Source organism: Aythya marila, assembly GCF_965140915.1.
Source record: "Aythya marila genome assembly, chromosome: 1".
NCBI lineage: Eukaryota > Metazoa > Chordata > Aves > Anseriformes > Anatidae > Aythya > Aythya marila.
The window spans coordinates 71979136-72006442 of NC_139042.1; the positions used below are offsets into that span (position 1 = coordinate 71979136).

At 39.9% G+C, this 27307-nt stretch overlaps 1 protein-coding gene across 1 annotated transcript in view; it reads right to left on the reverse strand.

Annotated features, from left to right (window-relative positions):
• The window catches only part of ZBED1 (zinc finger BED-type containing 1), a 173815-nt gene that overhangs the window by 12024 nt on the left and 134484 nt on the right, over positions 1-27307 (reverse strand). The window contains exon 6 of the mRNA XM_082759827.1: positions 17888-18095. Coding sequence (XP_082615953.1) covers positions 17888-18095 — 208 coding nt within the window. The remainder of the gene's footprint in view (positions 1-17887; positions 18096-27307) is intronic.

Below are 27307 nucleotides of genomic sequence, written 5' to 3' on the forward strand. Positions count from 1 at the left end.
AAACAAAACTACCATTTCCCATTTTCTGTCAGAACAGGATGCATGAAATCACAGATATATTTTGAAGCCATACAATTATGGAGATGTCTACGTAGCTTATCCTCTCAGTTGCCCAAGAGAAGCACTAAATTTAAAGGCAAAGGCTATATTCAGTTGCAAATCAACATATCTGAATGCTTGCTAACCCACCAGAATCAACCTGCTTTTAACAAAATAACTAAAAAAGCAAATGCAGGGGAAGACTGAATTTGATTATTCAAATCAAACCTTTTGTTGTTTCTGACTGAAAGTGGGTTTAAGCTCTGTAAATGGTTTTGTTTAAATCAATGCATCCCGAGGCTCCTTACAGTATGCCAAGGAACCTACTGATGGCTTAAATTGAGAAGAGACCAAAAGAACATGTATAACTTTAGACATGCAAACAGTGCCATTGGTTTCGGTGAGATTAGTCATGTTTCTAAAATTATGTCAGACGAGATCTGAGGCATCGTATCTTTACTATAGAGCTCATTATAGACAGAGCAAATGCAAACCTTCAGCTATCCAAGTGCTTCCTAAGGTCTGAAATGGAAGCAGAAAACTTCCATCTTGAACACAATTTCTTGGGAGTTTAAATCCACCACATTTAATCAGCCAAACAACCTGAAAGAAGGAAAGGTTAGTACTTGTGTTACAGAGGGAGCTGTTAGCCTGGGGAGCCTTTGTATTAATTTACAAAAGGGAAGAGAGGGAAAAAAGAAAATAAAGCAGTTCTTAGCAGTGGAACAAATAAAGGAAAGCTGGGAAGTGAGATGAACTAAAAAGTGCTAAGACACAGATTTTTACTATCCACTGAAGTTGTTATTTTTAATATCCATATTTACTTCTAAGGTGTTTTGTAAATCTTCATTAAGGTAGCAGATGGAGCCACTAATTTGTGAAAAATATCTTCCCTGGAAAAGCTAGGACTAGATTTGCTACCACAAATGGTCCTTCCCATGTTCCTGTTTCTTTTGCCAGATGAAGAATGTCATAGAAGGACTGACGTGTTTACATACAGGAGATAAGGTTTACCCCAGTCCTGTGTCAGGGACTAAACCTTATGTGTGGCTCACATCACAGGAAGAATTGGTTCAGGTTCCAAAAATGAGATTCATAGCCTGTGGTCAAATCCCACAAGCTGAAGGAGAAAAACTGAATGAAAAACTGGAAAGGAAAAAAAACATGTAATCTCTTCAACATCTAAAGTCTTTCTCCAGCCTGCCATTAAAAAACAAAAACAAACAAACAAAAAAAATACCTTGAAGGGCAAGAATTTAAAAAAATCCCCAGAATCTTCCTGCAAATCTTCATATTTCTTTCATTTTCAGATAGCTCTGTCTCTGCAGACAGCTTCGGAATAAGCTTTTGATACCAGACTGATTAAGGGCATGGGCAGTTTATGGCCTGGGATACTATACAAAATAACCCAGAGACTTTTACATTTGCAGAATTATCAATAGCCAAAATAACACACTGAGAATTAACCTTTTCATTTTATTAAGAGCCCCAGGAGAGTTTCTCTTGTGCTTGTATACACCGGGCTTTCTGACTAAAAGGTTAGAGCAGTTGTTTAAAGTGGGAAACAAACCCCGTGAGGTTTTGTGGTTCAATAAATACATGCTATGGACTCATCTGGTGTTGAAGTAATTCGCTTTGTTTAGGGAGCTCATATTGAACTCTGCTCTTTGGTAATGCCATTTTGCTATACGCACATATCTGCCTTGTGATTCCAATCGATGAGCCGTCCCTGCTCGTGCACGGTGATGCGCCGCAAACAGCGATGCTCCAGATTATGAAACTTGTTTTCCGGGAAAATTTCCAGATGAATTAATGCAGAACTGTGCTGTGGTCTGGTAGCTGCTTTTAACTCCCAGAAATAAAGGCTGAGGTCTGAGCAGAGGCTCAGGTAGCCCTGCCCCAGCCCTCTCCTGTGCTTCCCGTGGCTCGCTTAAAATTCTGCTCTTCCCCTGCAAGTCTGCACAGCTCTGCAGCCGCCTATTGTTATTTAATACGTGCTCCACCACGGAATTGAATTGTTCCCGTCGAGATTAGGGCTCTGCTTCCTGGGTGGTATGCAAAACACGTCTGCAGTCAGACTTCCACCCATTTCTCCGCCTGCCCTTTCCTTGTGCCCAGCGACAGCCTGGCAGGCAGCCTCAGCCGTGGCACGTTGCATGGCTGGTGCGCGGGCTGCAGGACGGCAGTGTGAGCAGGGCTGATGGCAGGGTGCAGGCACCCTGAGCTCTTGCCAGCATCCCACCCGCATGCAATGCCCTTCCCTGGGTGCACAAGCTGCTTTGGCAGCTCGAGGGATGAGCTGCAAAGCCTGCTTTGCTCTGCAAACTTCTGGTGAGCCGATGTGACCGGTTTTTAGTCCCTGAGCTCAGTAAAGGAGCCATGATTGAGAAGCATGAGATACCCCATCAGCAAGTACGCTTGTTATACAGAAATAATCTAAACGTTTGGTTTTTACCAGTTGTTCAAACTCCTTAGTGACCAAAACATAACTGACCTTTACTTTTAAATGTGTGCTCAATAAAAGAGGATTACAGTTGTTTGTGAACTTTGCAAAGTCTGTAACATGGCCTGGGGGGGAAAAAAACTTAATTTATATTTGTCTAATCCCTAATAGTTGCTGACAGTCTGTGAAACAAATAGTTTTAATTATTTTCTCCTTGCTGAATCTCAGGACTCATCATGTAGCCAAAAAATAACATACTACTAACCGGTGAGATTAAAAGGAGAGTCATGTAGTAGGAAAAACAGGAAATTACATTAACAGTAAACAGTGACAAATATGTCCATCTTATTGCAGCACTGTCGTCAAAGAGCAGAACATTTACAACCTCCATTAAAAGCAAAACAAAACAAAACAAAAACATCCTTGAAGACTGTTGCATTTATCCTGGGACTTACGGCTGTTGAAAATGTCAATAGGGTCTGTAGAATAACACCCCAAAAAGCAACTACATATACCCTTCATTTATTAATGAACAACGTACAGAGCTTATGCACTAGTATAAAACAGATGTTATTTATTTTTTATTGGAACCATTGATGCTTGAAAATTACTATACAGCTAATCAATAGGCAATGGCTTTACCTCAGAAATAATGCCCCACTCTGAGGAAAAAAAATGGCTGCAATTCACAATCAATTATTGACACCATGCAGCGCATGAATCAGTGCCCACAAGAAATCTGCACCTTATTTAATATTAATTAAACAGTAATATTTGCCTTTGTTCCTTTGTCCCAGCATATTCTTTCCTGCATCACTGTGAATATATTAAAGGCTAGCTCTTACCTAAGACATTTGCCAGCCACAACATCACCAAGACCTCACCTCTCATAGGCCTGGAATATCCCTTCAGGACTTCAAATGTGTAAAGTCTCCCTGATTTGCTTTTCAGTAAGCATGGGTGTTAATGCTCAGTGTAACTGGGAGTGCACGGAATGGCTGGAGCTGGGGGTGCCCCAGTGCTTGCTGAGGTCTCCTGGGGAGATGGATGTAGCACCAGCTCCTACAGCCAACTGGTGAATTCCCACTGGACTCATCCTCTCATCACAGCCCTTTGCCTTGCTTTTATCTCCATGCATGTGTACAGCCAGACCCAGTCCAAGGAACAAATCAGGCTTCCTCTCTGGAGGAAGGGACACACACACAAGGGACAACATTTCAGACCCATTTCTCACGCAGAGGAATGAGCTCCCAAGATTCACAGCGCAGGGGAGAAGGTGGCTTTCCAATACCCTCCCTGTCTCGCATTGCCCTACTTTTTGAGTCATGGGCATCTTGAGGCATGGCTGGTTTATGGCCTGAAATGTTCTACCTTTTCTTTAGTTTCTAACTGCAAATTAGTGTGCATACCCCAGAACAAATGTCTGTTCTTTATTTTGAAAATGAATAAACAACTTCACGCTCGCCATCGTAACTGAGCTACTCCAACATCTGACAACAGTTACAAGCAGCATCTGATTTGAGGGAGAGACTTTTCAAAGGAATAAATACCCAGCTGCAAATAGAAATCAGATTTGGATAGCTTACTAACGATTCATACCAACTCTGGGTAGCTTGCTAACAACGTTTCAGAAAAAAACATCAATATTTTTAAACATTAATATAATAAAATGGAGAAAATAAATTTGGTTCTTGAAAAATTAGACAGATTCTTCATCTAGTCCAAATTAATACTATGAAGAATTTACAAATATCCATAGATGACCACAACAGAAAAATAAATAAATAAATACATTGAAAACAGCACTGACATACACATTCTTACAGAAAATATCTCCCTAAGCAAAAATGGATTCCCAACTTTAGTATGCTCTTTACCTTCATCACTGAAAATGTTAGCTAATTTCAAAAACGCTCACTCTTTTTCTTGTTTTTTTTTTCTTGTATTAGGCAAGTATGAAAAATAATAGAAACGAGACAAAAGATTTTTCCCAGCGTACACCTCAGCTGCAAGTAGTGCAGAGTTGCTCACGCTCACAGACTTTGCTATTGCACAAAGGAGAAATTATAATCTAGACAGTTCTCTGTCCTGTTGTAGCTGCTTCTACATTAAATACGTAACTAATGTAACTATTTAAAAAATATAAAGGGCGAAGGAGGTTCAATGAAATGGAAGTGAGAATATACCCCAGAATATATTTATAATCTTTAAAAATAAACTTTAAAATTTTATTTATGGTGTGAAGAGCAGGAAAGAAAGCTGCTATCCCAATGCTTGTGAGCCAGACAGCACTGCAGTGCCCACCCCCACGTTTCCAGTTTAATTCTGAGAAAAGGTTACTATCATCGATCATGTTCCATGCATTGTCAGAAAACCCAGCCCTACATATTTTATCATTAAGGAGCTCCACTGAAGAGGTTCTTTAAACGCTTGCAATGGAGGTTAGCTGATTGCTTGCCAGCTGCACCATAGCTCTGTCCTTTCTTCCACTACTAAAGTATGTTAACCAGAGGATAATTGCAGGGGTTCTCATCCATAATCTACCCTGACAACAATAAACATCAGATCATATGCAATGATTTTGCAGTCTTAAAAAACATTCAGCATTTTGTATTTTGTTAAAACAACTAATCTATCTTTTCTGGGAAAAAAAAAAAAAAGTATTGCAGGTGACTGAAATTAAGAGTGAAAGATTATTTAAAACTACATGGTAATGTATGTATAACTTGAAAAGCTACAATATGCCTCGTTTTTTTTAGCATAAGACCAAAAAGTAAATTATGTTTTATTAATATAGTTTTGTATGTTATAAGATACTGTACTTGAACACAATTGATATATTAACATGACAATTATCTTCAAAGATTTTAGCAAAGGGACTCCAAAACATTAGAGGTATCGCAGGCTCCCACATTTTAGATACATCTATTTTCCTATGATGAAGGCATTATGTAGCTGAACTAAGAAAATACTTAAAGCCTGCTAATAGCTGCCTTCAATAGAAGTTTTACAGACATATATGCTGACACTGAAAATATGGAAAGACAAGCAATGAAGCTACATGCGCTTGCTTAACAAAAATACCTTTAATGTATCACACATGAAAATAATGTGTTTTTTGTTGTTGTTGTTGTTGTTTTTATTATTATTCAAGAAAGCCATTTGCACGAAGTGCTTGTTTGTACAAATTATCCAGAAATGAGGTGTTCTTTACCAGAGAAACTATGCACTGTTTACTGAATCCTTGAAGTGGCAAAAAACATACATCTTTGTGACATGATTCGTATACAGACATTTCCATCATAAATATAAGAGAAACCCTGTGGGCTGCTGACAGCAATGAGAAGTGAACGAGAGATTACTGAAACACAGCTAAATTTAGGGCAGCTTAAGAGACCTATGATTCAGTTCACCACACCATTTATTTCTTGACAGTTCAAATTTTTGGTATAATCCAAAGGATTTAGTTTCAAAGCTTTTTTTTTTTTTTTTTTTTTTTTTTTTTTTTAAGGGCATCCGTTCAGATCAGAGGGCAAAGATTTAACTCAGTAATTTGGAGCATTAACACATTTTAGCTATCATAATGAATCCATGATCTGCAATTTGCAGTAGGTCTTACGCTCGCATTTGAAGGACGTGCCCGAGTCCATGAACCCAACTTTGCCCTTCTAAACTACCATATTGACGTTTAAAAAGAAGTCAACAAAACTAAAAATAAGTCGACCTCTTTTTCTTTTTTTTTTTTTTTTAATTTTAAAATATGCAGTATATTTTACATGAGAAAAATATAGAATCATAGAATCATAGAATCATAGAATATCCTGAGTTGGAAGGGACCCTTAAGGATCATCAAGTCCAACTCTTGACATCGCACAGGTCTACCCAAAAGTTCAGACCATGTGCCTAAGTGCACAGTCCAATCTCTTCTTAAATTCAGACAGGCTCGGTGCAGTGACCACTTCCCTGGGGAGCCTGTTCCAGTGTGCAACCACCCTCTCTGTGAAGAACCCCCTCCTGACATCAAGCCTAAATTTCGCCTGCCTCAGCTTACCCCCGTTCCCGCAGGTCCTGTCACTGGTGTTAATGGAGAAAAGGTCTCCTGCCTCTCGACACCCCCTTACGAGGAATATGGCAAGTAGCAGCGCAAACACCAGTTCAGATGAAGCAGACTTGCCATTACAAAATAGGAACATGAAGAATACCTCTCTCTTGTTCTCAGACAAAATCCTGAACCAAACTCTCTGCTCTGGCCGTTTTAGGAACACAAATACTTGGCATGCAAACCCCCACTAGTCTAGTGTGGACGCTGCCAGTTGGAGCACCACATCTGACTTTCAGCAGGGCTACAAGCCATCCCAGACTTCATCATCTCAAAGGTACTTGAGATGAGAACCAGTCAGTCAGGAAGGCACAAGGGGAAGCCATAGTCTCTCACAGAGGTGTCATCCCCTACCTCAACCCTGGCTATTTGCAGTAACCCAGACTAAAGATTAACAGAGTACCTACACCATCTTTATAGCTCTGTTTTCAATTCAGATAGGTTTACTTATTTTTTTAATAGCATTCACAGCTTTCTTGACCAGAACAATCAAGGATCTCATTTTATTGAAGGCTCTTCAGTCTGATCCATAGTCCTATATTCGCTTTCCTCCTATACCCAAGAGTCAGCACTGTTGGAAGCACAGTTCATCAGCAAGCAACCCAAAGAGCTATTTACAAAGGCAAGTAAAAAAGGTGGAGGGGAATGCAACAAGTGGCACACTTTCATCAAAAATGTTGGTAAAGAAGGATTTCCTGGGCATTCAATATCTTCAAAATCAAAATGAATATTTGTTGAGTAATCTTCATTTATGGACCCTTTTACTGGATTCCCCATTTCTATGTATCCTTCATCATGGAAGAGAAAAAGGAAAAAAATGGATTCAGAACAAGAAATGGGAAGTCAGAAGGAACAGGGTACTCCAGGGACCTCTTGGAACACTTCTGCTCTCCTCATAGTGCTGTCTTGTCTTGACAAAATGACAAAATAAAAGCAACCTCATTCCCAATCATTTTGATTAAAGGGTATTGACAGACATCATGATGTAACTTAAAAATGAACATTAAAAAACAAAACAAAACAAAACAAAATACACAGAACACCGTGGTTGTATATACTTTCTACAGAGCTACAGGGTAGAACTAAAATCAACACACAAAAGTTGCATTATTTTTATAGTGCTGGTACCATCTTGCTCAATGTCTAGAAAGCCCAATGAGTCTAATGCTGCAAATGTTTTCCCAGCTGGAAGAGCATGAGACAGATTTTACATCACGTGTACTATTGCTGCTTCTGAGCATTGGAGGTGCTTTGCAATTCTCTTGGTTCCTCTAGGTAAACTGGTGTGTAGTGACCTGGAGACAACAAATCCAGGTACGTCAGAGCAAACACATTTTATATTTTATCACTTTTTAAAAAGCTGGAAATAGATGAGTCACCAGCAATCTGACTTTGACCCAGTGCTGTGCAGAGTGCATTGAAACTCTCGCAGGAGAAGTTATACGGCCAAGGTACTAAGTGCTGAATGTATATAAAATAGTATTAACAGTGCAATTATATTTAGAAAAAAGACCGTGTAAAAATCCCTGCTTCCTGCCTTCCAGATCTGCTTCCTGAATGGATTTCAAGCAACATCAGCAGAATCTAGCATTATAAACATTTGAAGTACTTACTGCCTCTGGAGACCTGCAGGCCCTCTAAAGGGATTAGGGTTTAGTGTATCTGTGCCAGTCTTAATCCACTTCTCCATAAAATAGGCATATAAAATAGGACACATGTGCCACAAACCTAAACCAGGCAAAAAATATAAAAGGGCAGCCCAAGATCAAGGAAAACCCTTAAGGAGCAGGAACAAACATGTAAAACGCTTTACATAAGGACAGTACTCCACACAGAGGATGCAAAGTCAGATCAGGTAATCCTTGCTACAATAATACGGTACAAAAATGAGACCTGGATGCTCTTAGGTTTGGGCATCATTTACTTGTTTAGCAGGTTCTGATCAGCAACACTTGTGCAAAGCCACTGATGAAGTACCAAAGTTGTCACAGAAGTCATCTACTTACATGCAAAGGAAAATGGGGACCTAAATTGTTGTCAATGGTCATGATGCATGAGACTGGTAATAACTGAGTACCTCTCTGAGAAATGACCAAGCTGCATTCATGGGTTAGGCAGTCATAAAATTTACCTTGCACCTGGGTAATGCACAACCCTGACAGAAAAAAATAAACATGCCACCCCACGGTGCCTTTTTTATGTTCATTTTCAGAGCAGATCCACTTGTCAAAATATACTCATAGTGTGTAATTTTGTTTTCAACACTCCAAGCTCCAAAAGCAACAGGACAGCTTTTCTCTCTCTACATTTTTAATCATCTTAGGATAGTTTGCGACAAGTGGCAGACGCTTTGGAAGACTGCATTTTGCATCTCAAGAGCTTGGCAGGCAAAAATACTGAATAAGTCAATCAATACTGCTTTTCCTTCCTGAGACACATTCAGCCTCAGCATGCCATTGCTGGTTGCAGGGACTCAAGGCAGTGGGAGAGCACAATGCTGCTTCCAGCAAAGGCATGGGGACACAGGGCTGCCAGATACAAGGCACCAACTTTGGCCCCTGCTATTCATCAGGGAAACAATATATATACTAAATTGGATAAACTGTTAGTAAGGTGTTCAGTAAAGTTTGTAAATTGGTGGTGGCAAGCTCCGAGACTTTGCAGAGCACATAAGAGATACTGGGAGCAGACAAAATATTTTCAAACTGTCTGAGACTGGGACCAGTAGCATCACCTCCTTACTGTTCCAGGGACAGGAAACTAGGGTGGTGTGACAGGGCCAAACAAATACCAGAAAAATTCCATCCTTTAAAAGCTGTCCAAGTTCATTCTTGTGTTATTGCATATTGCTCAGGTTTCATCCAAATCCTCTTCTGCCTCTGCTCTGTGTTCCCCACAGAGTGCCTGACACGTGAAAACAAAACTCGTGTCTTTATTTCCACTTACCTGCACTGGGGCAGCAGCAAACAAATGCAGTCATTTTCCTTGACGAGACTCGCAGACCCAACAGCAATTTCAAAGTTCAAATATGTAATAATCTATATAAACTACTAACTCTGGAAAGATTGTATTAGTAGATTGTAAACATGCCACATCTAAGATCAAGCTCCTTCTAGAAAAGGGGGCTACAGCCACTGCTCCAAAGTTCCTTCTTAATTTCACCTATTAAAATCCACAAAATCACACATATTTACCTGAGAACATTATAGGAATAAAATGAACCATGTGAACAATATCTTGCACTGTCTCAGTATCCTTTCTAAAAAGCAAACACTGATGTTTGGGGATGGCAATTACAATTGTGTAATTACAATCTTTACTAAATCTTTACTGAAGCCAGAGTTACTCAAGTGACTTCTGAACTGAGACTTTTCAAAATTCACAAACCAGGTGCTGGATGATCCTGTTTATTTAAAAATTTGTTTTGCTATTGCTAGTCCTTTTTCAATAGTTGATGCTTTTTGCTGTGGTTCACTCTTTTACATTTCTCGCTACATACATTTCTCGCTACATACTTGACACTATTATGGGTACCTGTGTAACTACCCATTTAAATGTATGCCAATACCTGTGTAATAAATAGTAGAGGCACAGAATGATCATAAACAGATATGAGAAATACATTTCATAAGCAACTGGGATTACCTCATCTGTGGCTGCCCACGAATACATTTATCACTTATATGGGAAATTGTCTCATACTCCAAACACCTAGGTGTTGCCATTTGAAAAACCAACTTGCTTACAGATTATTTCTTCTCCAGATACATGAACACACCTTTCAATTCCTACCCTCTTCTGCACACAGCTAAAACCACACTATCTTCTAGTGTTCTTTACTCTCTGGTTTTTAAAGGATGATAGATTTAATGTCCTGTACCTTGGGATAGGCCTAATCTTAATTAACTTAATATTTTTATACAGCAGAAATGTCTACAGCTGAGCTAGTCACCAGAGGACCCATTTGCAGTTCACAGGCACTCCAAGGACTTAATTCATCTGTCAATTGTAGATATTTATCTTGGGATAAGACAGACCCAGTACTAGGAGTGACTCCAGTGTATGTATGGAGATCACTGGAGGAAGATCTCTGCTATGGGCATTCATATTGCAGAAATTATGGAACTCTAGGCTCTGTCAGAGGTGGCTTCCTGGCAGAGATGCCTTAGACCACAGGAAAAGGGGAGGTCTGCAGAATGTGTCATTTCTGTCAATCTTTGAAAGCTTGGGATAAGTATTAAAAAGCGTCTATGTTCACAAAAGTTTCCTTACTTTACATTGAAAGGTTTTATCTGTCTCCTTGCATTACTGGTAAATTAAGGAGTTTCACATTCACATGCCTTTGGTGGAAAGGCATGGTTGTAAATCTCCCAAACGCTCCTAAAATTATTTTTTTCTGTAGTAAGCAGGGGCTTAAGGTGATGGGGCTTCACAATATAATTTTTTATCAGCATTGTTTCATTATACATGTAGATGTAACAAACTCACAATAAACAGAACATTAAGGAATTTAGGAAGGTCATCCCTAGAGAAATATTAGCTGAAATGTTGGATGTGGTGCTTAGGGATATGGTTTAGTGGGTGACATTGGTGGTAGGGGGATGGTTGGAGCAGATGACCTTGGAGGTCTTTTCCAACTTCAAAGATTCTATGATTCTATGATCTATAATGCATACCACATCTGGTGGTAAACTCTCCATGTATATATATATATGAATATGCACTCCTACAACCACCTCCTCTGCATCTCCTTTTAGTGATCTATTTTAAATCTGCTGCCCACCCACACTACCAGTAGCAGGATTTTCCAGGGCAAGCCAGTGGTCATTCTCCTTAAATCAGTGTTATGTTGTGTTTTTTTTTTTTTTGTGGTTGTTGTTGTTTTTGTTCTGTTTTGTTTTTTTTGTTTCTTTATTTTTCTAATTTGGAAGAGTGAAACTGTCTGTAACTCCTCTTCCTACTCTTGCTGAAGGGTGCATTTTGGTGTGGCTGGGGTGGCCCCCTCTCTCTCGCTCCTTCTCTATAGAGAGGTATCCAAGAGATGCTCTGATGAGAAAGGTTAGTAACTAGCCTGCACTCTGCTGCCAGTGGGCTCAAGTTTCAAACACCACTGTGTTACCTGGCAGAAGGTAAACGGAATTTTAATTATGTCGTAATGGAGGTAGAACTTCCCGGGTGTCTAAGGGAGAATTACAGTAGTGGAAGTCTGTGTACAGTGAGATTTATGGGATGAACGGCCCCTAATTATAAAGATTATGATTGAAGCGTGAAAGTCTAATGGTATAGCTGAAATTTCAGGATTTTCCCTAATTCCCCAACCTTTCAACCTCTTTTTTATTTTTTATTTTTTTTATTTTTTGAGACCTTTACATTAAAGGTTTTGTGGTTTGCTTCTTTTTAACTGATTAGAATCAGTACCAAGTCCCTGACATGTATTTGGTCCACAGGAAATTACCTTTCTATGTTTGTTCCATTTTTAACAATACATCTAACTGAGAATAGAATACCGTACAAACATATTAACTACATACAAAAGAAAGTACTACCAAGATATGTTAGCAAGGAATAAACTGACAGAAAATGTCTTCCCTAGCTAACTGTGGGTTCTGACTATGAAAATAGTTACAGGTTACAAGACGACATGTTCTGATGTGCTAATGCTGGTTAGGCTCACATATTTACACAATTAATTAACTGCTTACTTACTGTCTCCCCATTACAGCAAGAGCATTTTTTTAACTCTTTTGGATACAAAATGAATTATTTTCAGATAGAACGAAAGAATTTGCCAGAATTGTCAAGTTAAATCAATAATCTTTTACTACACAGGAGTTAGGGATAAAACCTTTCTCACACAATACAAATACCCTTTTTCTGTATGTTCCTTGCCTGCTGGAAAAAATCTATCACAAAATTTCAGTCACTTACAATTCCAGAATTTTCACTCCAACAATTGTATATAGTGCACGTGTAAATTTTTACATAATGCAAGGTGTAGATTTACCCTGTGTTTCTTTAAACTGTTTTCCAAGCTAAAAGGCATCAATTCTGAAGGCAGAATTAGGCATTGAAATAGTTTTCTTGTTCTGTGAACACTTTTAAAAGATGGAAGATAGTCTTCCCATTTCCCACTAATAAGGAAAAAAAAAAAAAAAAAGAATCCTTTTTTCCTTTTCAACCAAATGACTAAAACTGTGGGAGAGGGCATGAGATGGGTCTCTGACTGTGCATACTGCTTCATGTCTAGCTTGCTCCGTGTTTCGTCCTGTTCCAACTGGCTTCTTCCAAGAGGAAGCCTGGGTGTGGTTTGGGGATAGATCACTCCAGCAGCTGCTCCAAACATGTCTTTGAATGCCAGCTTCAGTAGCATTGACTCCCCCTGAAGCTCTCCAGCACAATCCCAGCAGTTTTGCACACCTCTGTACAGCACCTTTACCCCTTCACACAAGGCATGCACCACAAATCTTTCACTTTTCTGCCACCAAAACAGCCTCTGGCAGCTCTCAAAGTGTCTCTTACAATAAATATTTCTGCCATTTGACCTGAGAACACACAAAAAAATAACAATATCTTGGGACCACAGGGGAATCACAGGATCCAGTGGAGACCAGACTGTGTAGGCGTGCACTTGGAGTCAGTCTATGTTAGAGGGGTCTAGCCCTAAACAGGACAGACAAGAGCACCCTGTGTTCCTAAGCCTTCTAATTTAACATAAATTTAACATAAGTAAAGCATCTGCCATACCCCCTAACAGGGTGTTGAGTCTGGGCATTCACATCTAAGAAAAATAACCACATCACCAGGATTTAGTAGCTCAAAGGTAGCTTGCTCATTTTCCTTCTCAGGTGGGTCGCTCCATCTTTTCCCCCTAGAACTGTTCTGTGGTTTTATGAATAATGAAATATTTATTAGACAGAAAAGAAGAAGCCCTATCACTCTGACTACAACCTGGAATGAAAAAAAAAAAAAAAAAAAAGAAAAAAAGAAGCTTAAATCACTGTACATATATACAAAAAAGGGACCTTGTTAAAGATGAGAACTACTGGAATAAAGTGGACTGCTTCCTTCTCTCCGATTTTGACATGAATCTCAGTTTTGATCTGAAAAGCCTTTTGTAAAAATTAACCACAAATGACATGTTCCTGCAAGGAATTTTCTTTTCATGAGAAACTTCTAGACTAGCTTTACATGAGGACCACACACTCGCATGGATTGAAGATGTTGATGCTGATGAATTGCTGCTTTCAGCTGTAGAATTTAATTATTCTAGTTCTCTACAGCTGGTGTTATTGTGTGGTGATGTGTTTGTCTTCTGACACCTCAGGGAGGAGGATGAAATGAATTTTCTGCATTCAGAGTGCCAAAGGGACAGTTTGAATAAGAAATGCTGCAATAAGACCTGCATGACTATGTCTTCTGGCATGAATGATGAATCCATGTTCTTTAGATCTTGTTTTCTAGCAGCACTTACAGATTGAAAACATTTCTTTAAAAACATTATAGGAAAATCACACTCAAGTTAAGCTTATTTTGACAAACAAAAGAAATGAACCAGTTTATATTGGCTGATTTCTAGCTTGTATTCTAGACTCTGCCTTTCCCTTCGCTTTTACAGGCCAGTGGGGTCACTCATCCTACTCATTTTCAGTTTGTCAGTCAATAATCACTCATATGGCACTATGTCTTCGTAAATGACAGCTGAGACAAGACCTGATGCACAGTCTTCTTCCATGATGTTTCCTAAACACCAGTCTGAGGGAGTTGGAAGGACCAAATATATTTGATAATGACACATTCACCAAGTGTGTCATAAAGAATGTTTTGGAGAAGTTTACAATGCTGCCATGCAAGAAATGTTTCTACATCCATGGCAAAAGTACCAGAATAGTCCCTGATATTGGACATTAATGAGTCAACATCTTTTTTTTTTTTTTTTTTTTTTTTCCTGTGAGACATTATAATTGTAACACAAGCAGAGGCCATCTGGCTTGAGAATGAAGATTCAATATCTGTAGCAGAAGCAGAAGTACCTGAGAGGGAAATGGTACCTTCCCAGCTTCCAGTTTGGACAGTACCCATCACTAAAACTGGTATGTTGCACAGTTGGCTACATTGCAATTTGATGCCTGATGAATGTCTTTTTCATCTATTATTATCTTATTAATTAATAATTGTTTACTAGTTTGAACATTATCTCTACAAAAAGATCAGTTTATGTTAAAAATTCCTAAGAGAAAACATATTCCACAATACTCTACAAAGAATCATGACAGCTCGTCAGCTTTTATTTACTGAGCAGTCATGGGGGTAGAAATCAATTTATTTTTTGAAGAATAAACATAATTTCCCTCTTGCATGTGACAGGTGCAATCTCTGTTTATTAAATATGTAGAGAAACCATTTGAAAAATGGAAATTTAGAACAAGTACCACAATAACATTCCTGAGAAAGAATCTAGCTGAGAAGGAGCAGCACCACCACTTCTAAAGGGCAGGCATTCATTTTGCAATTTTTATGACAGCCACCATCTCCTTTACCTTGGCCTATCATATTTCTACAGGGTGTTTCTCACTGTATTTTGTTGGGGGAAAGCCCCCCCAGCAAACATATTTGGCAGAGGTTTTTCTGAGATTTATACAAAGATCAGAAGACAATGTTTTGCAGCCCTGAGAAACTCAAGCTGTTAATACTCTGAGCAAATTATATGTACATATCGTGGCCTATTTACAAAGCTGTAGGTTTATTTGTTTAAGTATCTAAATATCTTGAAGCAGCTCTAGGGTGGATGTTGTTGAGCCGACAGCCTTGCCTGATTCACTGAGCCACCTCACCCAGAGAGAATAACGCAGCAAGAGTCAGGGCTGTGCTGTAATCCTGAGGAAGCATTTGACTTGAATGCCATGGGGACCAAAGTGTTGGCAGAAATGGATTTAAAGGTAGTAGAGGGAGGCTCTGCCACAATAATTTGGAATGAAATCAAACAACATGTTGACTGTCTCTTGAGAGAATATGAGATGATAAATCCATGATGCATTTCCTCACCGGAATGAGCTGGGATGTGTTTACTATCAAGAGCGCCAGGTTGCAGTGGGTGAAGCAATTTCCTGTGTGCCTTTAGAAACCACTTTGAAATATTTCAGGGTGATAAAAGTTAGTTTAGCCAACATGATTAGAGAGATATCAGATCATTTTCACTGTGTTAGTGCTGTAATCCTAGAAGGAAGATTCATATATGTGCACTCAAGAATGAAATTCCAGGGTAGAAGAAACCCATAATGCCTACTGCCAGCTAGTATTATCAAACAGTTGCATTTTCCTGCGCTTGCTCTCTTACTTCTCTCAGTAGAAACTTACCCTAGTGCATGAGACTAACACCAAACACACTAAATGACTGTTTGCAAAGGTGTTTGCACTGGACACCACATACCTACGGAATAATGTGCTCCTGAACATGAAAAATGAAGGCTAAGTCAATCCCAAACACATAAACATATCTTAAGCAATAAGCAAAGAGTAGAAGTCAGAGCTGCAACTCCGAAGAGTATAATAGCAAAAGAGACGAGTGCTAGTAAAAGCTTCCCTCTCACTCTCCTACAGGAAAAAACATTGCGTGTTATATAAAAATGTGAAAATCTCAGCCTTGGTAACTGAAGCATTCAGAGTACACTCTGACTCAAAAAGCAATTGATATATTTCTTTTTCAGGCAGTACACACATTGCACTTCTATGCAAGTCAGTATATCTGTCCTTCACCTATTGCAAGGCAGTATTCCTTTAGTCTGGTATCTCATACAAAGAATACAAAATGATCAGGATTACTATTACAGCTGTAAGTATTTGACTCCCTCTTGTGATAAATCTAAACTCATTTTATGTGTGTTCAGGGACATCCCATTTAGTTTCTAAACATGGTCAGTATAATACAAAAATGTCTCCCTTGGCACACCAATAAAACTGAATGGGCTTAAGTGCTGTAAACAAGAGATTTAATTCTCACTCTCAAACACAGAATTTTTTTTTTGGTCAGAATTCTTTGGCTCTAGAGACAATTCTGAGCACCACCGAAACATCTACATGAAACTGTTACGTTAGCAGAGTGAAGTCAGTCCAATTAAAAAGCATCACCACCGGAGACTGAGATTTAAAATAGCAATCACAAGAGGCAAAACAAGTTTAATATATACTTTCTGGCAAACTATATTCTGCTTCTTTAAGAATGCATTACATACTATGAGCATCCCTATTAGAATTTTATTGCAATATTCAAGGTGTACTCAGAAGATACTATTAATTTTTTTAAATATGGGTTTATTTGCTTGCATCTTATTTTACAGCCACTCTTCCAGCCTCCAGTTTCATTTCTAAAATTAAAGCTAGTGATATTTCCATATCAAAGTTTAAAATTAATTTGCTTTGTGGAACATGCCCCTTGATCTAAAATAGTTTGTTTTAATTAGGACATTTAATTTTCTCTAATGGAATCAGGTTCCATTCACTTAATCCAAAACTACTTTCTGAAAGAGTTATAAGCAGTACATTTTCTCAGCACAAGTCTTTCTAAGGCTTGCTCACATTAGAGCAGTGCACCTGTGCAGCTAAACTGATTTCATATTGATCTACTCATACCACTACAAAACGTTATTGAAGCTAACCTGAAATGGATTTGCCCAATGTTGGATAAGTTTTTTTAAACAGCTTTATGTTTTCCAATACAGACCAGGAATAGATAATAGAAAGTCAAGTGCCATTATAAATACGTGTTAGGTTGAAAGACCCAGATGAACATTGTCCCACATTCCCAAGGACAAGTATTTGGACCTGCCCAGCATGGAGTTTGGCCAATTCCCACCAATACTTTTTTTCATTTGTACAGCTTCCTTCTTTCCTTTGCCCTCTTCTTTGTAACATGTTGTGTGCATGTAGACCATGCCAGATTATGTCTGCTTTTCGTAACAGGACGTACAAGACATTTCCTAGGAAAACTTTGCATATTCCAGCTCCATGTTAAAATGCAACTCTACTACCATACATGCACAAACAGAGATAGATCAGTGCAGAGATAGTTAATGCATGGGCAACTACCTGTTCAGCCACAGACACAGCGATAGGCCTTCCCTCGTCTTACCGTGAGTGTTCTCTCTCCATTTAAAATAAGCGTTAGTTCTGGGGAAAGCCTGTCATTATCTATACATTAGCTTTACATTACATTAAATTAAGATAAACTCTGAAAACTTTTGCATCTATGTGCTGATGGCATCTCTCACCATGTAGGGACATGGCAAAAAAATTATGAAAAAAATGCATACCTTTAAAAATAGCCAGGCTGTCATCCATATGGCCACTTTCACAACCCAAAAGACATGTTCATAGAGCTCGGTATTCACTACTCCAGGGTCTACTACATTAGCAGTCACATGGCTTCCATTTGCAGTCAGAAGATGCTGTAGTCGATAGGTAAATAACACAAGGGCAAGTTTGCTTTGGGAATAGGCTCCATGGGGTGAATACGAACATCTGTATACAAGAGAGAAAGAGAGAGGGACATGCACATGAAAAAGAAATCATCAGAAGGGAAACAGAATTGCAGAAGCATCCAATGTACTGCATTTGGCAATATCCAGCAAGCAAATAGCTATACATTGAATCTTCACAAGAAACAGCTTATCAATAGCAGGCATGCTGTTTTCTGCACTTCTGATGATCATTCTATCAGATACCAAGCCTGATTTATGGGGGAAAAATAATAAAAATAACATTACACAGCACCTGCCAGAATCTCCCTGTCAACCTATTTTAACTTTAAACACTGAGGCACCAATCTGCAGAATACCATCATCTAGGGGTGAACTATTCTCCCATTCCTCACTGCCCAGTTCCCACACACACATACCCTATTCCCACCCAGTAAATCCGTGCCTCGTTGTACTGCTCCTGGCTATTATTATTTGTATTGCAGCACGACCTATTAGTTCCTGATTAAGGCTCCTTTGGTGGGAACAGTGCAGATGACTAAGGCAATCATTGCACCTGTCGCAGTGACACCAGATTATACACAGCTAAAGAGATGAATATAATGATGGGGCAAGGAGAGCGGCTGTCAGAGTAACCAAAGTTATGTCATATGCAGCCTTTAGAGCAAAGGTGGCTGCCTCAACCTATGCCAAACAGAAGGTATAGTGAAGGCACACAAATACCACGAGTTACAGTAAAACATGACCTGCTGAGACTCCTGTGCGCCTCTGTAATCTGGATGCTGAATCTGCCCTTCTTTCAAGTCAAACTTTTCAGGAACTGCTGATTAGATGGGTTTCATGTCATGCAGGCAGCAGTATTTTTTTAAATAAGCAAGCTACCTCCGGGCAAATTAGAAGGTATGTCACTTAAAATGCTCCTCCTGACCAGGGCCTCAGTATCGCTCAGTATCGTCCTATGCCATGACAATTCCCTCTCACAATTACCACGGGCCTTTCGTTTAACCTTTTTTTTTGGTCTGCTTAGCAGAATCAAAGGTAGTTCCTAGCACTACAGACGGCTCAAAGCAGGCAGGTGCCTAAAGCAACAGTCTCTTGGGGGCAGCAAAAATGCTGTGGTCCCTGCCGGAGCCTTTGGGCAGCAGCCGCGTCAGCTGCAGCCTGTATGGAGACAGGGTAGAGCCCGCAGGACAGCTGCTACTGCTAAGGAGGGAGATGGAGGAGCAGCCCCCAGGAACAGATGTCTCTGACCCAACTCTCTTCTTCTCCTTGGTTGTTGTCCTGTCTCTGCGACAGACGCAGGCCGCAGTTTCATCCTCCACACCTGCATCCCCAGCACAATGAACACCTAATTGTTAGGGCTGTCTGAATGGACTCAGAAACTGGGAGACACGATGGTAAATCTTACAGCTCAGCTATAGGAAGACAACACTGCTGAACACCCAGTGCATCTCTCTATCTCTCTCCTTTTTTTTTTTCTTTTTTTTTTTTCCCTTCTCTTCAAGCAAAACAAGAGCAGGCTATGAAAGTGTTGTGTAATTTGAGAAAGGATAAAAACGGACAGCTGATCGTGACCAGCCCCTGCACGGCTGAGCAGTAAGACACTGGGTAACGCGGCTCCATCATTATCAAGATATCACTTGCACCTCAGGGTAAAATGGTCTATTTTAAGAATAAAGAATGATTGCTGCATGAATATAAAAGTGACTTGGCATTAGTCAGGAAATTGCAGTTACCTTTTAAATTCAGTAATGTCCATGCTCTGATCTGAGACACTCAAAATGTCACCTTACGCCTGATGCATATTTCAGCCCTTATAACTCGAAGGGCCAGATCCTCAGCCACCACAGCCCCCCTAGTGTGGCAAGGCAGGTCTCCTGTTCCCCACAGGAGGGAGGCCCTGATCTGCAGCCACCCCTGGCAGCCGACTGGCAGTGGCTCTCACCCTCTCTCCTCTGGTGCCACCGTTCTCCCACTGGTGGAGGAGGCGAGCCAGGGCATGGGACAAGCTTCCTGCATTGACCCTGAGCAATCTTGCCTGGCAAGCAGCTCACGGGGAAGCAGGGTTGGGACTACACAGACTCGCTCTGCCTGGATCTCATCTGGCCGTCGGTACTCTTCAGAAGGCAGGCTGGAGGATGGTGAATGCTCCTTCCCATTCCCACATTTTGTGCCAGTGCTGTTTTGACTTACCTCGTGGCAACGAAGCGTGAACTACAAGGGCCGGATCCTCAAAAGCCTTGTACTTTGCATAGATATCTATGTCAGAAAAACATGAGTGCTCAGAAGATATAAAAAGCTATCCAATCAGTATGGAAGCCTTTTATATCCCAGAGCGGAGATGCAAATGATTTGCAAGGCAGCAGGGAATCAGACTTCAATGCCATACTATAGATGTGAAGGATATAAAATTGGATGCATGGAGCAGACACTTTTGACAGAACCCCTGCAATGTTTACCTGCTCTCTTTCCATTTTCTCAGTGTGTGTGTGTGCTTTTTGTTTTCCAGGAATCTGACACCACTGGCCTGCACAAGGCAGGAATCGTCTGTGACACAGAACTGACATTTTCGTTGTATTTTCGTTGAATGACTGTTTTGATCGTGAAACCCAGTCTTATAGGTTCATGTTGATTTAAAAATGTTGGAAAAAAAAACGATGCTGCTTACTTGATTTCATTACATCCAGTCTTGGCTTTATGAATCAGAAAATAGAAACACATAGGCTCCCCTACCTGAACCATAATTGCATCTTCCATGAGCATACATGTATTCCTACACATGGAATGATCTGAATTAAAAGGCTATGTAGCTAAATGAAGTCTCTCTGTGCACTTCTATACATTTTCTACACTGAATGAAGCTATAATTGTCTACTAAACAAAATAACAGCATTGACATTGCACATTTCCACATCACTTTCCTTTTCAAAAGGCTCTAAAAGCCTTCTGAAATTAAAGCACATACAAAAGCTAGCCAAAGTACAGCCCCAAAGCAGAGGGCTGTTTACCAGCTGACTGCATGGGCACACCAGCGCACGAGGGACACCTGTGACATTTGGGCTCCTGAGGGCTCAGGGCACCAAAGCCTTGCAGCAAGGCAGGCAGACTCCTAGGGTGAGAAATTCTGCCTCCTCACTGGGTGGCCAGGCAGAAGACTGGCAGCTGTGTGCCTGGCGCTGGCAACTTGGAGAGGCCCCTGCTCATCCACTTCTTTGAGCGGGGCTGTCTGCGGGCTCTTTCCTACCACAGAAAACAGTCTCCCCTAGGGGATGCTGCCTTGGAGCATTTTGCCATGTTGATGCAGATAAAATAGGACAATGCACAACTCACTAAATGGAACATATAGGAGGAGCCAAGGCAGACAGAATTTAATTAGTTGCTTTGAAATCTGGCCAAGAGAACAGCAATACACAAGACCTTCTTCTTCCTTTAAAAACATTGTTCCATTGATTCTATACCGATGAGTTAAGGATCAGGATAAGGCAGGCTATGAATTTTCTATCTGATTATTTTTATCAGAAATTATTATTTTTGGCTTAAGGGTTTCTTTTGTTTTGTTTTGTTTTGTTTTGTTTTCCCAACATAGACTGAAAAGTTTGAGTTGTCATTGCAAAAATTTAAGGGGGAGAAGAGAAAGGGATCGTTTTGTATTTTTTGCCAAAACAAAATAAATAAGTATTCAATTTTGGAGTGAGTGAGTGCCTTGTGTTTTGTTGATTTGTTTATTTATTTTAATTTCCATAAGAAGCTGATTTTACCACTCCTCTCCATGGTACTGTCTCCAGCAGCAGTCTACCCAGCATGCTGGGGCAATGTATTTGTAAAAAGTAATGAGAAGCCAAATTTCAAACTGGCGCCTGCAGTGGCTAATTAGGTGTTTAAATATGGACTCTGCTGCTATCCAATTTTGAAAACTGGATCCACGTTTAGCACTTCCCTTGGCAGCCAGTCTTACTCTGGCTTCTTTTTTGGCTGACTTTAACAGGTCTGTGTGCTGTAGAGGTCTCCCATTCATCTCCAGTGATACCATGTTTAGTCAAGGACATTAAGTCAGCTCAAGGTACCCACTGAATAATTGGGGAAGCAAAACTGCTGCTCAGCATAGACCACTGCATCCACACCTACTGCGTGCGGGCTCTCACACTGCATTCTGCTTTTTCATTAGCAGTTGCTTTGGCACTATGCACACATGTGGAAGGAAACGGATGCAGACTGACTGAAGGAAGGGTACAGAAACAGCATCCTTGCCCATCCCCACCACACCTTGCTTCAACAAACAGCTCGGAGGACCTGTGTCTGTACTGAGCAGCACATATCTACATTTAACCCGGCTGGTGCCAGCAGTACAGTTTGGCTTGTACCTCCTTCCCACTACAGTGGTCTTGTGTGTGTCATCTTCCCTTCACCCGCCACCATGCTCCCCAGTTTCCAGTATGTTAATTTGCCTGGAGGGCAGAGTGTGCTAAGATCAAACTACAGAACAACCAGATTGCTATGTGCTCCATTAAAAGACAAGTTTTATAATGAAAGGCCACACAAAATTTCAATATATGCCCTAGGATGAATCAGTAAATTAAGCAAAACACAGACTTGGTGTATTAAAATGACTAAAGTCTCTTAATGATTTATGTATTAATCTTGCAATACATCATCACCGCTGCTTAGTATAGAATATAAAAGACTATTATTAAACACTCATGAAGCTTTCACAGTCTTAAATTTTCTTTCTCCAGGGAATGCAGTGCAAAATTTTTGATAGATTTTGCAGTTTATTTTAAAGCAGCTACAGAAATATATAGCAGAATATAGCTATGTATTTTCTGGTTATTATAAGCATTTCTCTCTCTCTCTCTCTCTCTCTTTTTTTTTTTTTTTTTTTTTTTTTTTATGATAAACTAAAGCCCAAGTCCTAAATATTGCTTATTAGATTTAAGCAGACTTCCTGACAGTACTATATATATTTATCCCCATTTGCTGAGTCTCATCAACTGTGATTTTCCCTCACTATAAAAAAAAATAAATAAAATAGAGAGATGGAGAAAAGAGAGAGTTGGAGAAATTAGAATACGATTATTACCACCAAAAAACAGTGTCTTACAAATTGAAAGAAATAAGAATATGAATTAATAAAACAGAACTAAAATCTACAGTGTTCACATGCATACTTATTCAGATTTTGTTACAGTTATGTTTTGTGCAGTGGTTGTCCTGTTACCAATTGCAACTACTTCTATAGGCTACTGTATAGTTACCCCTTTCATATCCTTGTCTGGGTATTTTGTGTGTTCATTGAGCAACTACACTTCATGCACATTTTCTTCATAGACTTGATTTGAAACCTTTTTAAAGAAAGTTTTATATTTTTAAATACTTATAAATATGTATGCATGTAACCGTAAAGGCAGCCTTAGCATTCCTGCATATATTTGAACTCAAATACACCAGCAGCTGTAGTTTGAGTAAATGCAGGCTCAAGCATTAGGGCCTCCTGAAACACCTGATGAACCCCTTGATGGATATGCTGGAAAGGAAGAACACAAGGCTGGTAGAGGAAATTAGCTGTTCTACACAAGCACATCCTTCATGTCCTAGCTGGTTGCGGTGGGATTACTGAAACAGCCACAGACAGCCTGCATGTTTAGAGCAGCCAGGGTTGCCCTTTCACTTCTGACTAAGAAGGAGCAACCAATTCTCGAGCTTCCCCCTCTCCCTGCAGTGAGCTACTTGGTGCTACACTCTGTTCACACACAGCTCTGGACAAAATTGGGCTTTTTCTGAAGCCTTTCAGTGGTAAGACAGCATTTTTCTCCTTAACATTAGAGGATAAGCATAAGGATCAAAGCTCAAAGATGGAAGATGCTTTCTCTCTAAGAGGCAAAGCATTGTTAGTAGCCTCAATTAGCAGTAGCTGACTTCTCTGCAAGCCAGTGACTCCTGTCTTGTGCTTAATCCAGATTTCAACAGGAACCAGAAACTGGAAGATGGCTTATTTTTTTCAAAAAGCCATGCTGCCCAAATTTCAGACCTTTGCTGTGTAAATGCACAGCATGCAGTGGCCAACTCCTTGTTTACACATGTAGGAAAAGCAGAGTGAACACAAATAAACTACTGTCTTTGAAGGACTACATTTATTGAAAGAGCCTGGAAGGTCTTTACTATACAAATGTTTATAAAAGGTGAAATAACCAGGGGCTTGTCATCCTAGGCATTACTATCACACAGATGGAATCAATGCATCATTGGTGTTAATTTTTAAGAGCATTTTTGTTGTTGTTGTTTGTTGATTTCAAATATCAATGATGAGTTCAAGTTGTCATTATTGTAATTCCATGCTCTAAGAAAATATATCTCTTTATAAAGAATGATATAAATCATTCCTTTCCTGAATCATTTTTCTACAGTCAGTTTACATGATGCAGTGTTAAGTACTGGCTAATGCTCAGAGTGGTATTTGAACATAATGGTATTCCTTCATTCAATTAAAAATCTCCATCAAGCAAACAAATGAATAAGTAAACAGAAGCAAGAAAGGTTCTGCATTGCTGTAGCCAAGAAACAGAATAAGGCTCCAAGACCTACATTCTGTGCCCTCATGCCTCTTCCGAGTGATAGGGAAACATCACTGCCACATATCTTTTGATATTATCTCTTGGATAATCTGGATCTCTGGTTGTTGCAGATTGTCACAACCTTTTAAAATGATCTCTTGAATTATATCAAGACAAGCTCCGTGGCACTCTCAACCCAGTTGTGCAGAAAGCTTTCCAACTCTCCTACAACAGAGCTTTTAAGTTGAAAGTACCAAGGGGTCTTATGGTTTTTTTGTTTTGTTTTGTTTTGTTTTTGTTTTTTTTTTGTTTTGTGTTGTTTTTTTTTTTTTCCACTTCTACCACAATGCACAATGCACATAAAATTGCCCAGTAATAATTTGAACAATCCCAAATCTTATTTTTGCTTTGATAAAACCATCTTAAATCTGGTGTAGACTTTTGCAGACCGGCTGTAGATTCTGGGCTTTTCATTCTGGGACTGAAAAGGAACAGCAGAGCTTGGATATGCATACTGAAGTGCTGCCATTGCAAATCCAGCACAGCTCACCAAATGTAGTTAGCGGATTTTCAGTACACTGCATGAAATGTGTTGGTCTCTATATGAAGATAATGTGAAGTTTCATTTTGTGATGGGCTGAACCTTGCCAATCCACCTTGGACTTGAGAAGGCACTCAATCTGTTCTGCAAGTGCAAATGTTCAACACACTGAAAGACTGATCTGTCTTAGCAGGGAAACATGGCTTGGATGTGCACACAGGTTACAAAATACATTTCCCCCTCCCCCGAGATATCTGTAAATGCTGTGCTGAAACTCCTATGCCATCACTCTGATCACAGAATGAACATAATATTATCAACTCTGGCAACTAAAAATAATTTCAGAACATTGCTTGTTTGTTGAAACAATCTAACAACTGCTGCTTTTGCCACCAGCAGCCTCCTGCTGTCATCAGGAAAGATGCAGGACTTAAGTGCATGGGAGGAGCCTGTAAAGAGGAGTCTTACTTGAGGAACTTAAACAAGAAAACTTCAGCATACAGTAAAAGCAACCCTGTGAAACACTTTTCTCCATTACATATGGCTTGCTAGGCCATGGTCCTTCTTCACTGTGTCATTTTGGTTTCCCCTTAAGCTCCACTACCTATAGAAAAACTCCCCTCAAATCGTAAAGAACTAACAATGTACTGGGGGACAAAGCAGCCTATAAACATCATTAGACAGTGACAGAAATCATTTTCTCTGCAATCTTGCCTTAGAGTTGTTTGCTTATGTTTGTTTTTTTTTTTTTTTCTTTTCATTTCCCAATGTTATGTTACCCTGGAACACTGTGAACAGAAATCTGTAATCAAAAACCACGTGTTTCCTAAGAAGGGGCTCAGGGCTGGAGTGCGAGATCTCTTCCACTTGCAAACACACCAGAAGTAAATGAAATCAGACAGGTCTGGTTCTCCAGGAAATGGCAAGGAGTTTTGTGTAAAAATCACAAAACACAGTTACAGGACTTCCCTGCTCCCAGCACTCACTCTGACCAAACATTTAAACGATACTGCTCCATTGGCGTACTGATTTTTGGTAGCAATTCAGACGCTGAACTCCCATTTCATCCTGATGACAGAAAAGACACCATGCAAAAGTCACCCTACTTTAATTTGGATGTTTCTGCAGCAACATTTTACAGGTGGCATAGCTGTTAAGAGCTCCTGCACTTCTCAGAAAGCTGCTGGGAGCCAAAGGCACCCCAGCCTGTCTCCTTGGGCAGCTAGGACAGTGCTGCCTGCAGCCAGGCTCAATGATACTATGCTGACTATAAGACATTCTGGCAGTGCTAAAACTCCTGGAGGCTAAAATATTTTGCTTTTACAATGTCTTATCTTATTTACGATGTCTATTTTTCATAGAAAGCAAGCTTTACACAGAAAACTGTTCAATATAATGAGTAATGTTTCTTTACAGGTCTATGTATTCAAATGCTCGGGATGCTTTTGGACAGAGCAAGTTCTGCTTTGCTGAAAGAAGAGGTTTAAGATGGGGAGCAGAGTAAAGAGTAAAAGTTAAGTGTCATCATATTTAATTGCAGAGGCAGAAATCTGCCTTTGACTCCTTCCATTACACCTTGTAATCCTTAACATATCTGGCAATATCAGGGACATATGGTTGTGAAGAACCAGCAGCAATAGCAGAGGTGAACCTAGAGGAGACATGGCAGGGCTAAGCTGAGCATTTTCACTGTTTCCCTTAACACATTATTCTGGGGATTTACAGGCACTAATGTTGGCTTCCCCCAGATATGCTGCACAGCTCCAAGGACAACACCATTGAAAAGGTACTGTGAGCATGGTGGCAGTTAGAGTAATTGAGAGGAATGCTAAAAAAGATATAAATGAATAATTGCCCAGACCGAACCCCAAAGCTTTTAAGGTTCACTCCACCTTACTAAGTGGTTTTGCTCTCGGGGAGATGTTAAACTAACCTTCACCTCTCAAGGGTGACAATCTATCTCCTCTCCATCTTCTCTTCAAGTCCTTTTTGCCTTCGCTGTCACAGTGGTGCAGTACATTAACTTTCAAATTATCCTTGAACTGTCCTGCCATTTTGGAAAGCAGCGTGCCTATGACATCCTTGTCCTGTATGCTGCAGAGAGGTGATTTCACCCATTTTAACCACCAGGGAGGGAGAGGCTGAATAGCAGAAACACACATATAT